This window comes from Solanum tuberosum, unplaced genomic scaffold (assembly GCF_000226075.1).
Source record: "Solanum tuberosum cultivar DM 1-3 516 R44 unplaced genomic scaffold, SolTub_3.0 scf00141, whole genome shotgun sequence".
In the NCBI taxonomy this organism is placed as follows: Eukaryota; Viridiplantae; Streptophyta; class Magnoliopsida; order Solanales; family Solanaceae; genus Solanum; species Solanum tuberosum.
The window spans coordinates 971,655-989,202 of NW_006239075.1; the positions used below are offsets into that span (position 1 = coordinate 971,655).

Sequence of the window (17,548 nt, forward strand, 5' to 3'; positions counted from 1 at the left end):
ACTAAGTACGGACCCCCCCCCTCCCCCGTCTTCTGAAGGGACTAATCACATGGTTTCAGTTCTTATCATAAGTTCCACCCAAGTTGAGGGATCAAAAGAACAAGAAAACATGAACAGCGGGCATTATCTTCACTCAGGATGATTTTCTAATCAGACAAGGAATTGCTCAACAGATCTAACTCTTTCAGATATAAGGATCTGTTGGAATGAACAGCGGGCAGTTAGTACAAAGGAATTGTCACTTTTCCCTTTTATCGATAAAAGAAAATTCAGCAGACTGATGAACATCAAAATTTGAATCTTGCTAGAAAATCTTAATAAAATATAGCTACGAACTACTACAAGCAACAGACAACCAGCTATGCATTTGAGCATTGCAAGATATGACAAAGCACTGAAAAGTTTTAGGAGAAATACAGTTTATTAACGAAATGGATCTTGGGCCTAACTCAACCCAAAAACTAGCTCAAGAGGTGAGGATTTCCCAAGTCATATAAAGAGATCACCCATCCCTTGTTCATCAGATGTGGGACTTTTCAACACCCCGTCACAACCAAAACTGGGAATCTGAAGCATGGGTAATTTAATATGGGGGCCCAACATCAGAAAACAAGAATTGAGACGGGTCATGCTCTGATACCGCTCTGATACCATGTTAAAGAAATGGATTTTGGGTCCAACTCAATCTCAAAAGTTAGCTCAAGAGGTGAGGACTACCTAAGCTATGTAAAGAGACGACCCATCCCTTTTTCATCCTATGTTGGACTCTTCAACACCCCCCACGCACAGGACTTGCACATCTGGAGTGTGGACAAATTAATATGGGGCCTAACATCGAGAAACAAGAATCACTACAAAAAACAGGTCAAAAACTGACGGACTTGACTATGTCGGGAAATGGTGGGTCGGTTTAAGAGACCACCCATCCCTTTTTCATCCTATGTGGGACTCTTCAACACCCCCCACGCCCAGGGCTTGGACATCTGGAGTGTGGACAATTTAATATGGGGCCTAACATCGAGAAACAAGAATCACTACAAAAAACAGGTCAAAAACTGACGGACTTGACTCCTGCAATTTCTCAACTTGATTTTTAATCGAGGACATCCATTGGTTTCTTAAATTAAAAATCAATATAATTTATTTTATTTTTAAAATGACTGATCGGAAATATATATATATATATTGGAACAATTTTACCACTACACCACACATGCTCTTTGATGACATACTTCTATTGTTTATAATTTATACTCCTCAACTGCAATTTTGCACTTAAAAATCGACATTCCCTCAATTTTTGTAATTTTTTTTTATAAAAGTCAAGGCACTCCGTCGGTTTTGGGCGGAAAATAAACGAACGGACATCTGTTGGTTTTATTTAAAAAATTAAAATTAATTTTTTTTTTATTGAAAAACAGACGGAGTCCGTCGACTTTTACCTTATTTTTTGAACTAATGAATTGAGATTGGTCCTGCTCTGATACCATGAAAATGGATCTTGGCCCTAACTCAACCCAAATCATATAAAAAGACCACTAATCCCTTTTATATCCGATGTAGGAATCTTCAACACCCTCACTAGTTCAAGAGCCAATCCTGACGAAGCGTTTAGGGCCATCTTACATCCCAAAATTATTGTTTTTTACTTACGTGCAGTTTAATTAGTCCTCGAGATATCCAATTCTTTTTTTTTCCTTTTGCATTTCTTTACAAACCACTCAATCACATAATCCGAGATCTAAACAAGTACAGATCTAAACTACACATATAGGGTAAAGGCGACATGATATATCCAAGAAGAAGATAGATACAGGAAAGAAATTAACGCTTTTCAAAATCAATCAAAATACATAAACAAATTGAAAATCAAAAGTCGAGTTTCAAACCTTCATGCTCCTTTTTCAGATTGCACTCCGAAGCACAAAACCTAATTTTATGCCTGAAGGATAGTATAACCTTCACTTTGTCAGGTATCTTTGAATTGAGTGATGCTTATTGAACTGTGCTCTCTTCAGTTATAAAGGCCTTGCCCTGAAGATGACAAACCTACAGTTTCTGGATTTCAGAAATTTGTATTGATGATAGATAACAATTTTCAACGGCCAATGAAGAAAACAACAAGTTATTTAAGAATGGAAGGCAAATTGATATAAATGACCATTTGACGAGAAATTTCCAAGGATTACAATTGACTTAAATATGTGGTTAGTGGAACAGAAAACAACTTTATTCTAAGAATTAACCATTATTTACATTTCCCTTTAGTAATTCAAGATCCCGAAAAATTCCCAAAATGCAATATGGTTTTCCGGGAATATTCCGTGCAGGGTAGGTGCATTGGTCGTGCGCCACGGGGGTAATACGCCTAGCCGTGCAGGGTTGGTGCATTGGCCGTGTGGGTCTACCCTGTGCATGCTCTTTATATCAATGTGTCGACCAAGTATTTTCGAAATTTAATAGTGATCTTCCTAAATATGCCTAGCACCCAATTATATTAAAATTTTGTAATAATGTAATAGCCAATAAAGGCCTTTATAAATCTATCAACATTTCAAGGCAGGAATTGTTTTTAAAACAATATCTCGAGATAGTTTCAAAAATTAAAGACACTAAAGCTACATAACGTAAAAACAAGATAGATATGGGAAAGAAAGTAACTATTCAAAATCAATCAAAAACACATAAACAAGTTATAAATCAAAAGTCAAGCTTCAAACATTCATGCTCCTGGAGCACAAATACCCCTAATTTTATGCCTGAAGGACAAAATATAACCTTTACCTTGTCAGGTATCTTAGAAATGATCGATGCTTATTGAACTGGTGCGCTCTCTCTTCAGTTATGAAGGCCTAGCTCTGAAGATGACAAATCCACAGTTTCTGGATTTCAGAAATTTGTATTGATGATACAGATAACAATTTTCAACTGCCAACACAGAAAAACGACAAGGTAAGAAAAAACGGAAGGCAAATTGATATAAATGACCATTTTACGAGAATCTTCCAAGGATTACCACCGACTTAAATAAACAGGTAGTGGAACAGAAAACAACTTTATTCAATGCATGAACTATTATTTACATTTCCCTTAATTCAAGATACTGAAAATTTCTCATATTGCATTTTTAGGGAATATGCTTGGCCGTGCAGGTAGCGTGCCTTAGCCGTGCGCCACCCTGTCCGTTCTCTTTACATCAATGTATTGACCAGGTATTTTCAAAATTTAATGGTGATTTAATAGTCAATGGAAACACGGACTTATAGAATGGAAATTCTATGCTCTCAATGCATTTAGAAGTGAATTCTGAATCCTCCAAATCAATCATACAAATCTTTAGACCTTTGTGCAGTTTAGCTACATTAATTAGTGATTACACCTCCTGCGCCGAATAAGATTAATGAACTAATTCTGACTAAGCTACTCGCAATCTCTCACCGCCCTCGAGTTCCTAGGGAAGGGACTTGGAATAGACAGGCAAAACCGTTGCATCAAAACCATTAATTCTAAGTGGACCTAATCGGGATTGTTGAGGGTAGAATCCATAAACTCGAGTAAATTCTTCAGAGGACACAAAATGCATCAACATACAGTTTGCAAAAGAAGCAAAGATATTCTACCCATACAGGCAGTTTTCTTATATGGCAATACTAGATTGGCCAGACGAGAGAAAGCTTAGAAAGTAGTAAGGTGTCAATGGTGCATGCCTTATAGGTTGTGACTATACCACTTACATATCGAACATATCTTTACTCTCAATGGAGTCATTCGATACAACCTAGGAACTCACAAAATACTAAACTTGGATAATCGGTAGCAGAATGATTGACTAGATCATTTGCTTCACTATGGAAGAACCCCTATACGAAGAAGCCAAAAGAGGGTTCAAACATCTACATAAAAAACAAAAATTTTATCATACATAAAAATTAAAATTAACCATGAATAAACTGTGAAATTTTCCGCCGAACCCCCTCGGCCCTACCGAACTCCGCCCCTGACCCCGCCCCCACCCCCACCACAAAAAAACAGAACTTTTCTGTGGAAACTTCAGGAAAAGGGATAAGAACCAAATTAAATCACAAATATTACAATGCATTAACAAAATGGAGACAATTAGACAATGCAATAACACAGATTAAATAAAAAAGATTGAAGCTTTATACCTCCAAGATCATAAAGAAATTCAGCTAACTGAAACTCTAATCACTGATTTAATCCAATTCAACCCTAAATTAACCAAACCTGCAAAGACAACAATTTCAGTCAAAATTCATTATGACAGAATTCTTGAATATAAATATGCATTAATCATTCAAACTGCAGAAAAAAACTATAAACAGAGAAGAAATATATAAACAGAAAACCCCAAAATTAAAAAAAAAAAAACAGAGAAGCAATTATATACCAAATTAAACCTTCTCTGTAATCAATGATTCACGTAAGCAAATTCTTGTACTCACAGAATCAAGAACAAATTATTCAGACCTCAAATTTCACCAATTAAATTCCAAACAAACAAAAAAAAGAAGAAAAAAATCAAATCTTTTTTACTTAAATCCTATTAAGGAGATAAAATCAATAGATAAAAATCAAATCTTGGAAAACTGGGTAAATTTAAGGAATAGTTACAAAATTACCCAAAAAAAGAATATGAATAGGAAAGACTCAACAAATTCAATTAAATTAAACAAAAAAAAAGATTTACAATAAAATCAAGAAATCCCCAAAAAGACACCAATTTTATATATAAATATATATATCTTCATGGTTTTTTCTACTAAACACATACTACGTGATGTACATTACATAACAAGAAAGCCCCAGACTGAAGAAAAGAATAACAAAAAAATAAAAATAAAATTACCTCAAAAATAACAGTTCCTTAATTCCTCTAATAGAGTTAATAAAATATTGAGTATTTGACTTTTTTTTTCATATTTAACTTTAAAACCAGAAGTTTTTATAGTTTATAGTATATAGTAATTAATAAATGTCTATCCTACTTATACTTTAATTGGGAAAATATTATTTTACAGTAAGAAGCAACTATATTTCTTGTTTTGTTTGGAAACGGAAATATATTGTTACTTAAATAAAAATAATGATAGAATATAAACTATATCATCAGTTCAAGAAAGTATCTGAGATTATTTTATTTAAATAATGTAATTTAATAAAAAAAATTATAATATTTGAATGAGAAAATATATACAAAAAGAAACGAGTAATTTGGATCTTGAAAGAGAGAGACTATTAAAAACGTGTTTCTGTTTTTGTGAGTCATAGAAAGAGAAATTGTGCGTTGAGAAGTGAATGGCTAAACTTCTGCGGAAAAATTCCATTTCTTTTTCTTTTTTATTTAATTTTCTATTCTTTGGTCAAACTTCATATTAAAAATATGTGGCGCTAGTTTTAACTTATCGAAGAAATGATCTTAAATAAGAGATTGTGAAGAGGGGAGAATAGGATAGGAGGTTAGTTGGTAATAGTGTGTTGTCTTAATTTTTATTTGTACTAGTAGTCGCAGTACTGTTGCTACTCTTATTTTGTTTATTTCTATTATTTTGCTTCTCTTTATCCTCTTTCTAGATTGTTTTGGATTGTTTTTCTTGAATCAATTGTCTATAAAAAATAACAATTCTACCTCTACAGTAAAGGTAAGGTGTGTGTGTGTATACTGTGCATTATATCCTCCTCAAACTTCACATTTATAAACCTACATTAAGTCTACTATTGTTGTTTTTAATGTGAAAAAGGTATTTACGAAAAAGACAAAATTGTTCAGCTTTGAAGTAAAAGCTCAAAAAACTATTCAATTACTTTTGCTTCTGTTTATCCTTTTTCTAGACTGTTTTGGATTGTTTTTCTTGAATCGATGGTCTTTCAAAAATAACAATTCTACCTCTACAGTAAAAGTAAGGTGTGCGTGCGTACCCCATGCTTTATATCCTCCTCAATCTTCACTTTATGAAACTACACTAAGTCTATTATCGTCGTTTTTAATGTGAAAAAAGTATTTACGAAAAAAACAAAAGTTGTTCAGCTTTGAAGTAAAAGCTCAAAAAACTAACTTCTCTAAATATATATATATATATATATTTCTATTACTTTTGCTTCTGTTTATTCTTTTTCTAGACTGTTTTGGATTGTTTTTCTTGAATCAATGATTTATCAAAAATAACAATTCTACCTCTACATTAAGGTAAGGTGTGCGTGCGCACACCGTGCATTATATCCTCTCAAACTTCACTTTACAAACTACATTAGGTCTATTATTGTCGTTTTTAGTGTGAAAAAAGTATTTACAAAAAAAAAACAAAAGTTGTTCAGCTTTGAAGTAAAGGCTCAAAAAACTAACTTCTCTAAATGTATATATAAAAGAAAATTTGATTATTTTTTTAAGGTAAGATTAACTTTATAAAAAATGTACAATAACAATAAGAACATATCCAGTGTAGTCTTATACATTGAAATAAATATTAAAAGATGTATTCATCAAATTAGAATTAACAATAACTTTATTTTAAATAATTTAACTCTTCAATAAATATTTTAAATAGTATTTTTGAGAAGTTAGAACAAAACATTCCTATTAGATGAACATCTTTTTGCTGCAAAGAGCCAAAGACAAGTAGCATTTGACCGTGACAATTTTCTTTGAATAGATTTCATTACCTTTTCAGTCAAGCTTGATAAAAGTTGTCAAAATGATTATAATGAATTATTTTAATAGTCAAATCTCAAATTAATATTTTTTTAAATTATTTTTATAAGTATAAAGATAAATAAGGAGTAAGAATAATCGATTATATATCTTAAGATCGAAATTGAAATAGTTGATTTTTCTATAAAAAAAATCTCCTCAAATTTATTTGAATCTCTTAGAAATAAAGTTTTAATTTCATAAATTAGACGTCTTGATGTTATTATGTGTTTATGTTTAGCAAAAGAAGAATTTTTCTTCTTCACCCTCCTTTTCTCTTCTAATGAAAAAGATAAGACTTAAGAACGGACTTAACTAGAAAAACTATCGATCAATTATTATTTTTGCACGTTTTCATTTTTTTTTTATCTTTTGTGCGATAATTTTTTTTAGGAATTAGTTTTATGTTAGTTTTTTTCATAAGTGTAAGGGCAAACAAGGATGACGAATTGTGTACCTTAGAATTGCACCAGAAATCATTGATCTTTCTAGCAAAAGGATCGCCACAAATCTATTGAATCTATTGAAAACAAAAGGAGAGATATGAGAATTGTGTTACGGTGTGTTTCAGTTTCGCAAAAGTAGAAATTTTCTCCTTCACTCTGTTTTTCTCTTTAATGGAGGTATATATATAAGAGCGGACTTAACTAGAAAAATTATCAAGAGAAACATCGCACGCTTCTCCTTTACCCTGTTTGTCTCTTCTAACGGAGATATATATATATATATATATATATATATATAAGAGCCACTTAACTAGAAAAACTATCAATCAAGAAATATTTCACATTTTTCCTTTTTTATCTTTGTGCGGTAGTTTTCTTTAGGAATTATTTTGATAGTCAAATTTCATATTATTTTTTAATTATTTTAACAGGTGTAAGAATAAAAAAGGAATAAAAATGATGAATTGTGTATCTTAAAATCGTAACAAAATTGTTGATCTTACTATTAAAAGAATCGCCCCAAATTTGCTTTGATTATCTTAGAAAAAAAGCTCTGATTTCACAAACTAGATGTCCTAGTGTTATTGTGTTTTATGTTTAGCAAAAGAAGAAAAAGTTCTTCTTCACCCTCTTTTGCTCTTCGAATAGACAAGATATATATAAGAGCAGACTTAATTAGAAAAACTATCGATTAAAGAACACATTTTCACTTTTGAATCTTTGCACGGTAGTTTTTTTTAGAAATTATTTTGATATTCAAATCTCTTATTAGGTTTTCTTTTAAAAAATATATATTTTTATAAACAAAGAATAAAAATAATGAATTGTATACCTTAAAATTACAGTTAAAATCATTGATCTTGCTATCAAATGAATCAACCCAAATCCACTTTGAATCTCTTAGAAACAAACTCTGAGTTTACAAACTAAATGTTGTATTGTTATTGTGTGTTTCTATTTTAGTAAAAGAGAATTTGGCCAGGATGGTAAAATAAATATGTTATTTACCTTTTGAACATTTTTACCCTTTTAACTTTAATACATTTTAATTAAAAAATGAAAAACATATCAGTTTATTTTTAAATAAAAAGGATATTATAGACTTTTTAAATTTCTGGCCAAATTTTCTAGCCATTATATATATATATATAATAGCGGAGTTAATTAGAAAAGTTATTGATCGAAAAACTTTGCACGTGTTTTCACTTTCTTTTTGTACAATAGCTTTTTTTAGAATTCCTAGGTAACGTTTTTTGATATTATCTCTTCAAACGAATTCAATCAGTCCACTTGAACAATTTTATATATATAAGAGCGGAGTTAATTAGAAAGTTACCCATCGAAAAACTTTGCACGTGTTTTCACTTTTTTATTTTTGTACAATAACTTTTTTTTTAGAATTCCTAGGTAACTTTTTTTAAATATTACCTCTTCAAACGAATTCAATCAATCTACATGAACAATTTATGACCCAAATTAATATCCAATATAAAAAATAAATTAAAACATTTAATTTTGGACATAGAAGGTATATTTTAATATTAAAAGTTGAAGCATTATTTTTTACTTCTAAATTATTGTAAAATATATATACGAAGTATCACCTTAACATTTAAGTTTTAAATGAAGCCATTTTAAGCAAAAAAGATCATTATAAATAACATTTTTCTAATTAATTATATACGATACAAATTCAAATTAATAGAAACTTCCAACCATAAATTTTAAGTATTGGAAGTGAACCCACGTACGCACACGGTTTGTGACAAGAATTAACCAATGGGTCAGTACCAGGTAGGGCCCAATAAAGTACTATTCCCAGTGGTCCCACTTTTTGGAACTTGATTCTGATGACGTGGCACTTCTATAATCCATTTAAAGTGCAAGGGCTAGTACTTCTTCTATTTCTGCTTTGTTTTATTTTCTTTTCTAGAATTAAATTTAGGTACTATGTTAGTCTGTCGAAAAATAAAAAAGTGAGTACCATGGTGTTAATTTGACATCACAGAAACTTGCCAATATTTATTTATTATAATAAAAAAAAAATAGAGCCAATTTTAAACCATTTGATAGATAGTCAGAATTATGTAAATATTAGTAATATAAAAAATAGTTATAAGAAAATTTAGATATTATTTTATATAGAAATTAGTTAAATATAATTTAATTATTCATATATTAGATGTTCTATATTTTATCTTGCACAAAATAATGTATAAATTTCTTTATAACTAATATATTTATTAATTATGTGAGATTTTTGAATTGCAAATTAAACACTATATTAAATTTGTTGACTTCAACTTAAATATATTTTTACTTATGCATGATTTACTACACAAATAATATAACTTCTAACCAGCTATGAAATGATTATGTAATATTTAAGATTTGAGAAATAATGCGCATTCACACGTTGAATGGGAACGGTTACATTTTTGTGCAATATCTTTTGTGAATTTTTTTTTCTCTGACTAAAAGTTGTTTTTTTCTAGAATTAAAAAGCGAAAAAAACGATAATTTCACCTCGTAAAAGACACTTAAAAGTTGAAACAATTAGCTCGAATATTTGACCAAAAGAAAAGGAGGTTCTTTTTTGTAAATGTTTTGCAATGCAAAATAATTATCTTTGTCGATTCATTTTTGTAAATGTTTTTTAGCGTGACATTTGTATGGTGTTCACATGACATCAACGTGACGTTAATATGATGTGACGTCAACATGATGCCATTATTGTTGTAGAAATTCTCCTCTTATTTTCTTCTTTCATTTTTTCCTCCTTTTCTGATCTTTTTTCATAATTTAATTATACACACCTTTTAACTAATATGTTTTATTCTTTTATATTCTATATTAACAAAAAATAACTTATAGTACCATTTTTTTTCTATATCAACTATCAAAAAACTAGTTGATTTTAGGAAATTTAGTATTAGTTTTTTTTTAATATATATAAGTATAAAAATAAATAAGGAGTAAGAATAATGAATTGTATATCTTAAAATCGACACAGATATCGTATGTTGATTTTGCTATCAAAATGATTGCTTTGAATCTGTTTGAATCTCTTGAAAATAAAGCTTTAATTCAATAAACTAGATATCTTGATGTTATTATGTGTTTATGTTAAGCAAAAGAAGAATTTTTCTTTTTCACCCTCCTATTCTCTTCTAATGAAAACGATAAGACTTACGAGCGGACTTAACTAGAAAAACTATCAATCATTTTTTTTTGCACGTTTTCACTTTTTTATCTTTGTGCGATAATTTTTTTTAATAAGTGTAAGGACAAACAAAGGAACAAGGATAACGAATTGTGTACCTTAGAGTCGTATTGAAAATCGTTGATCTTTCTAGCAAAAGAATCGCCACAAATCTATTGAATCTCTTGAAAACAAAAGGAGAAATATGAGAATTGTGTTACTGTGTGTTTCTATTTCGCAAACGAAGAAATTATCTCCTTTATCCTGTTTTTCTCTTCTGATGGAGGTATATATATAAGAGCGAACTTAACTAAAAAAACTATCAATTGAAAAACATTTCCCGTTTTTCCTTTTTTATTTTTGTGTGATAGTTTTCTTTAGGAATTATTTTGATAGTCAAATTTCATATTATTTTTTAAATTATTTTCAATAGGTGTAAGAATAAACAATGAATAAAAGTGATGAATGTGTACCTTAAAGTCGTAACAAAATTGTTGATCTTACTATCAAAAGAATCGATCCAAATCTGCTTTGATTCTCTTAGAAACAAAGCTCTAATTTCACAAACTAAATGTTCTAGTGTTATTGTGTGTTTTTGTTAAGCAAAGAGATGCAAAAGAAGAAATCTCTTTGCTCTTCTAACAGAGAAGATATATATAAGAACAGATTTAGTTAGAAAAACTTCTGATAAAAAAAACACGTGTTCACTTTTGTATCTTTGCACAGTAGTGCTTTTTAGAAATTATTTTGATATTCAAATCTCTTATTAGGTTTTCTTTTTAAATTTTTTTTATAATTGTAAGAATGGACAAAGAATAAAAACAATGAATTGTGTACCTTAAAATTACAGCAAAATCATTGATCTTGCTATCAAATGAATCAACCCAAATCCACTTTGAATTTCTTTGAAACAAACTCTAATTTCACGAACTAGATGTTGTATTGTTGTTGTGTGTTTCTATTTTAGTAAAAGAGAAATTGTTTTCTTCACTTTCTTTTACTCTTCTAATAGAATATATATATATATATAAGAGCAGAGTTAATTAGAAGAGTTAATTAGAAAAGTTACTGATAGAAAAACTTTGCACGTGTTTTCATTTTTAATTTTATTTTGTATAGTAACTTTCTTTAGAATTTCTAAGTAACTTTTTTGTGATATTATCTCTTCAAAAGAATTCAATCAGTCTACATGAACAATCATATATATATATATGACCGGAGTTAATTAAAAAAGTTAGTGATCGAAAAACTTTGCATGTGTTTCCACTTTTGTTATTTTTGTAGAGTAGCTTTCTTTAGAATTCCAGGTAACTTTTTTTTTTTTTCATATTATCTCTTAAACAAATTCAGTCAATCCACATAAACAATTCATGACCCAAACTAATATCCAATATTTAAAAAAAAACTAAAACATTCAATTTTGGACATAGAAGGTATCTGTCAATGTTAAAAGTTGAAGCATTATTTTTTACTTCTAAATTATTGTAAAATATCGTCTATACAAGTAAAACCTTCTTAACATTCAAGTTTAAAATGAAGCTATTTTAAGCACAATGTTGTCAGTCAAAAAATTAAAAAGTGAGTACCATGGTGTTAATTTGACATCACAAAAGTTGACAATATTTATTTATTATAATAAAAATAGAGCCAATTTTAATCCATTTGATAGGTTATCAGAATTATATAAGTATTAGTCAGTAATATAAAAATTAGTTATAAGAAAAATATTTTATGCAAAAATTAGTTATATATAATTTAATCATTTATATATTCGATGTTTTATATTTTAGCTTGCACAAAATAATGTATAAATTTCCTCATAACTAATATATTTATTAATTATGAGAGATTTCTGAATTGCAAACCATACACTATATTAAATTTGTTGACTTCAACTAAACATATTTTTTACTTATGCATGATTTACTACATGAATAATATAGCTTCTAACCAGCTATCAAACAACTATGTAATATTTAAGACTTGAGAAATAATACGCATTGACATGTTGAATGAGAACGGTTACACCTTTGTGCAATATTTTTCATGAAATTTTCTTTCTTCGACTAAAAGTTATTTTTTTTCTAGAATTAAAAAGCGAAAAAAAAATAATAACTCTACCTCGTAAAAGACACTTAAAAGTGTAAACAATTAGCTCGAACATTTGACCAAAAGAAAAAGAGGTTCTGTTCATAACTGTTTTTTCAATGCAAAATAACTATTTTAGTCAATTCATTTACTTTGATTCATCCAAAGTAATTGTTTAACTGCCCATCTCTAATATTTTTTAGCGCGACATGACGTTCACATTACATCAACGTGACGTTAACATGATGTCAGTATTATTACCGAATTTTTCTCTTGTTTTCTTCTTTCATTTTTTCCTTCTTTTTTTTTCTGATTTTTTATTTTTTTATTTTTTCATAATTTAATTATACACACCTTTTAACTAATCTATTTTATTCTATATTAACAACAATAACTTATAAAGTACCATTTGTTTTTCTATATCAACTATCAAAAAACTAGTTGATTTTAGCAAATGGCATATCAAATCAATAGCAATTCTGGTATATTGTTGGTAGTATAATATGATACCAATGAAGTATATAACGTATACTAACAAACTATCATAGGCGATTGGTTCATTTGTTTAGGATATACTACTCATGATTCCTTTATGACGTATCATATTCTTATACCTAGTATATATCATAAACTGACATGGTATCACAAATTTCATAACTCAATTCTTTATGATACCTATAAGGTATACATCGTATACCGACAAAGTATCAAAAATGACTGCCTCATTTGATATATTATATATACTAACAAGAAGATATCATAAAGGACTGATTCATTCTTCAAAAAGAACTCAGCCACATGACATATATTTATATATTCGAAGAGTATCATTGAGAGTAATACATTTCTTAAAAGATATGATACCCTCATGGTATATGGATTGATTAACTCCTTTTTAAAAAATTAAGTTCTTTCTAATACTTATATGATGTATTTAATACACTGACATTATATTCTAAAGAAGAAGTTCATTCCAATTGAAGAAGAAAAATACTACAATAAATAAAATTTAAGCTTAATTTTGATATTTTAATTTTTTATATCATTATTAGCAAGTCAATTTTTCTAAAAACTGTTACAATAAAAAATAGAGTTATATTTTAGATATGATTTTTTTCTCATTTGCAAATGAGAAAAAAAGTATTAAAAAATATTTTTTATTAATTTAAATTTTAATAAATAAGTTAGTAATTTAATATTTTTCTAAAAAATATTATTTCTTATGGATAGTTCATGTAAATTACTCGAAAAATAGTTAGCCCAAACCTCTAACTACTCCAGGACATTTTATGTTTTGTTTAATTTTATTTATAATTTATTTTGACGATGTGTAATTTTGGAGAAAGGACGAGATAACAAATTGTATGATGATCGATGAATAATATCAAAAATTATTTTTCTCTAAATTTTCCTTTTTATTAGAGATATAACATTTTTAAGAAACATCATAACGTAAGAATTTCTTTAACGTATCGATAATATAAATTAAGAGATTAACTTCTCTTCACTGACAGTGGACAACAAAATTACACTGTCAATTCCTTTTTAGAAATATAATTTCTTTTAATTTAATTATTATATTTTTACATTTAAAGATTTATGATTTTTCAGCTTCTCTTTTTCTTTACATTTTTTATTTTTTAAAACAATTTTTTTTTTGAAAGAACGTTCAAATATTTTGATACTATCAACTTTAAGTATTATTTAAATAAATTGGAGTACATATGATAGTATATGAATCAAAGTTTGTTTTAAATTAATTTTTGTATTGTTGATTGAATGAACTAAGAAGAGAAAATATAGTCTGAAGCAATAGAAGCATCAATCCAAAATTTTTTGATGAGAACACTTAATAAGATATGAATAATTATTTTATAAGATTAATTAGTCTAATTTTTTTTAAAAGAAAAAAAGGAGTAAAAAGTTATTTGATGATTGTCTCAAATTAGTTTTTGATGTTGAAAAGAACACTTAATAAGATATGAATAATTATTTTATAAGATTAATTAGTCTAAAAAAAAATTTAAAGAAAGAAAGGAGTAAAAAGTTATTTGATGATGGTCTCAAATTGCTTCAATGGTGTTGATGAAGAACGAGGTGAAAATAACGAGGACAAGAAAAGTTGGTGAAAGAATCCTTCTTATTTTTGACAACCAATAAGAATCCTAAACAAACTCCTATAATTAATTTAGAGTTTAAGTTACCATATAATACTTTTCTTATTATTTTTATTTAAATATTAATAATATGTGAACATATTAAAGGATGAGCAACTTTCACATATGTCAAATACAAAAATCATATTTGTATGTTATAGCTATAGTATATTTCTAAAAATAAACCGACGGTGTAATTTTGTTGTCCACTGTCAATGGAGAAAAGTTAATCTCATAAATTAAACTTATATACATGGGTGGGGTGGGGGGTAAATTAATGCATTAAAGCCAGTATGAAAATTTCATTAAAATGAACATTACATTAAGAGAATTAGGTACAATACAACACTCGAAAACCATACAACTTTTTTTTTCTTTTATGAAATGACAATTAGGAGTTTCTTGATTAAGGAATATTAATGGCACAATTATTGCCATAATTCTTGACGTTTTTAAGCTTAATTATATTAATGGCAGTAGTAATTATCATTAAGAGCAAACCAATAAAAGAAGCAATAATAGCTCCTTCACCATGGCTACAAAATGTATAAAATTTATCACAAATTTTATTCCATCTTGCATGAGAATTTCCATCTCTACCAAGTTGTCCCATAAAAGCTGCTGAGGTTGCTCCACCAGAGATTAGTGCCACATTTATCTATCATACAAGAGATTAATAATATTAATCCATTAATTGAAGAATTAAAAAATATATTAGAGTCAGTAATTAAATAATTGATTAATTAAGTACCATGTCTAGGATTCCAATTACATATAATCGTAGTCCCTTGTAGTCATATTTGCTTCCAATAAAACAAAATGCTAGCATGAGGAGGTTATGGAGACTGCATAGTCCGTTTGCTATAACAAAAAACCTGCATCCACAACAAAATTGTTTTAAGGGTATATTTGAGAAAAAAGATAACGTTAAACGTTTTTTTTTAATCGATAGATTAATGAAGCACATATATAAGACAAATAACAAACGTAAAGGCATGTATTACCCATTTTCCATATTTTATATGATTAGAGAATTAGAAAGATAGCCCTCTCTCTCTGCACGCACCCAATGATGTGTCCTAGTGGACATAATTACTTCAGTACATCTGACTGAATCTTGACACTACTACAATGGCTATTTTCATAGATAATTGACTGAATCGATGAGAAAGAAAAAATAGTATTCCCTCTCAGAGGCGAATCTAAGATTTTTTGAACATGGGTGCACCAAGTAAAATGTATTGAAGTGGAAATTGATCCTTAATCCTCAAGGTCAAAAGCTCAACAGTTAACCACGTGGACCATTTAGACTTCTTGTAGTATGGGTGCCAGAATATAATATTATACAAATTTTAGAAAATATATACATAAAATATCTAATTTTACGAAGAGACCACGGGTGCCGGTGCCCTATTTTTTTCCTCTAAATTCGCCATTGTTCCTTCCGTCTCATATTAGTTGATCACTTTCCTTTTTACAAGTATATTAATAAATCATAAATAAGAAGATAATTTTACTAATTCACCCCTTACAAAAACCTCTTGGGAATTTTACAAACAAATGTGAACACTTTCAAAAAGAAGTAATTGCAAGGGTAATATAGGAAAAATTTGAGTAATGCTTTCTAGATTTAGTAAGATGACAACTAATACAGGACAACTATATTTAGTAAAATGATCAACTAATATGAGACGGAGTAAGTAATGTTTTCATATGGAAAAATTAGGAAATTTCCCACTATTTCAGCGAGAATCTGTTTTCCACCATGCATTTTTCAACGAGCTGATTCAATGAGAAATCAATAGGAAAATAAGGTTCTACAACACAATCTATTCACTGAATTCGTGGCGGAAAAAAACCTTTGTTTCTAGTAATATGATGACCTGGTATTGATCATTCCTTATCATCTGTCCAAATCTTAATGGACAAAGTTGCTCGATACTTATGCTAGTGGAAAATAGCAAAGTACCTCATAAGATTAATCAAGATACGTGCAAACTTACTTGGACACCACAATTATATATATAAAAAAGAAGATAATTAGTAGAAAGGGCTTACACAAAAGCTGGAGTGTGCTGGAACTTAGCATTGAGAGTAGCTTGAATAGGAGTGGTACCCATAGTGGCAACAACAAAAGTTTTCTTTTGGTTGTTAAGTGCCATAACTAATGTTGCTGAAATTGTTGCACCAAATGCCAAAAACCTCAACAATGGCATCACCCAATTACAGTAGTCCTTAGGCTTAGCCACATCTGTTTTTTGTCCATTTCCTTCTTGAGCCATTTTGTATATATGTTTTGTTTATCATCCTACTGACAGTTTATTAGTTTATATAGAAAGAGCAATTAGCCCTTTTTTTGTCATCAAATTAGGTTAATCAGTTGGTGGGAAAATGGGAGACTTTTGTATGAAGTATGCAACAAGTTAAGACATAATCTTCAAGTAGATATATGCAGTGGCAGAGCCAGATAGGAATAAGGGGTTCGTCCAAACCTCATTCAATGAAAAATTACACTGTTTATAATTGATTAAATTATTATTTTTTATGTATATAAAGTAAATGTTAAACTCCTACTTCGTGTGTTTACTTCTTCGTATTGAATCTGCTTGATAAAAAGTCTAACTCACCCACCAGGTATATATGTTAGGTGAGTATGAAAGGAAAATTGATATCAAAATCAAGTTACACTTGAACTTGTGAGAAATATTTTACCATATTACGTTTGTTGTTCAACAAAATTATACTATTATATATATTTTTTTAGTAACTTACACAAGTTTTCAACTTGAAGAAGATACCAAAGGGCAAAGTAGTTGGGACTAAAAGGAGACAGGTATAGGGGGGAGGAGGGAATTTTAAAAAAGAAAGATTACCACTCCCCCACCCCCTCCTTTTCATTCTCGTATTTCAACTATTTTTGTTTGACTACTTTCGAGAGGGCAGAGGGAAA

The 17,548-nt window shown here is 28.9% G+C and overlaps 2 protein-coding genes across 3 annotated transcripts in view; both read right to left on the reverse strand.

The window, feature by feature from the left end:
* Window positions 1-4,637, reverse strand: part of LOC102605431 (lysine-specific demethylase JMJ18) — an 11,629-nt gene extending 6,992 nt beyond the window's left edge. The window contains exons 1-4 of one of the 2 annotated variants that reach the window (XM_006352965.2): window positions 4,409-4,637; window positions 4,167-4,245; window positions 2,785-2,928; window positions 1,890-2,049 (exon numbers count right to left, since the gene is read on the reverse strand). In XM_006352965.2, coding sequence (XP_006353027.1) covers window positions 1,890-1,895 — 6 coding nt within the window. In that variant the 5' untranslated portion in view covers window positions 1,896-2,049; window positions 2,785-2,928; window positions 4,167-4,245; window positions 4,409-4,637. The other variant, XM_015311165.1, reaches the window with a different exon arrangement.
* Window positions 4,638-14,872: 10,235 nt separating this feature from the next.
* On the reverse strand, window positions 14,873-16,894 carry LOC102605769 (CASP-like protein 1B2). Its single transcript, XM_006352966.2, has 3 exons — window positions 16,657-16,894; window positions 15,350-15,473; window positions 14,873-15,256 (listed from the first exon to the last, which is right to left on the reverse strand). The coding sequence occupies exons 1-3, from the start codon at window positions 16,878-16,880 to the stop codon at window positions 15,005-15,007; spliced, it is 600 nt and encodes a 199-aa protein (XP_006353028.1). The 5' UTR covers window positions 16,881-16,894; the 3' UTR covers window positions 14,873-15,004.
* Window positions 16,895-17,548: the final 654 nt, after the last annotated feature.

Excerpts from the sequence above, each read along its gene's own strand:
- LOC102605769 (XM_006352966.2), bottom strand. The coding sequence starts at position 16,880 with ATGGCTCAAGAAGGAAATGGACAAAAAACAGATGTGGCTAAGCCTAAG. Across the intron at positions 15,474-16,656 it reads CAGCACACTCCAGCTTTTGT|GTTTTTTGTTATAGCAAACG; the intron begins GTAAGCCCTTTC and ends TTGTGGATGCAG. Across the intron at positions 15,257-15,349 it reads TAATTGGAATCCTAGACATG|ATAAATGTGGCACTAATCTC; the intron begins GTACTTAATTAA and ends CTTGTATGATAG.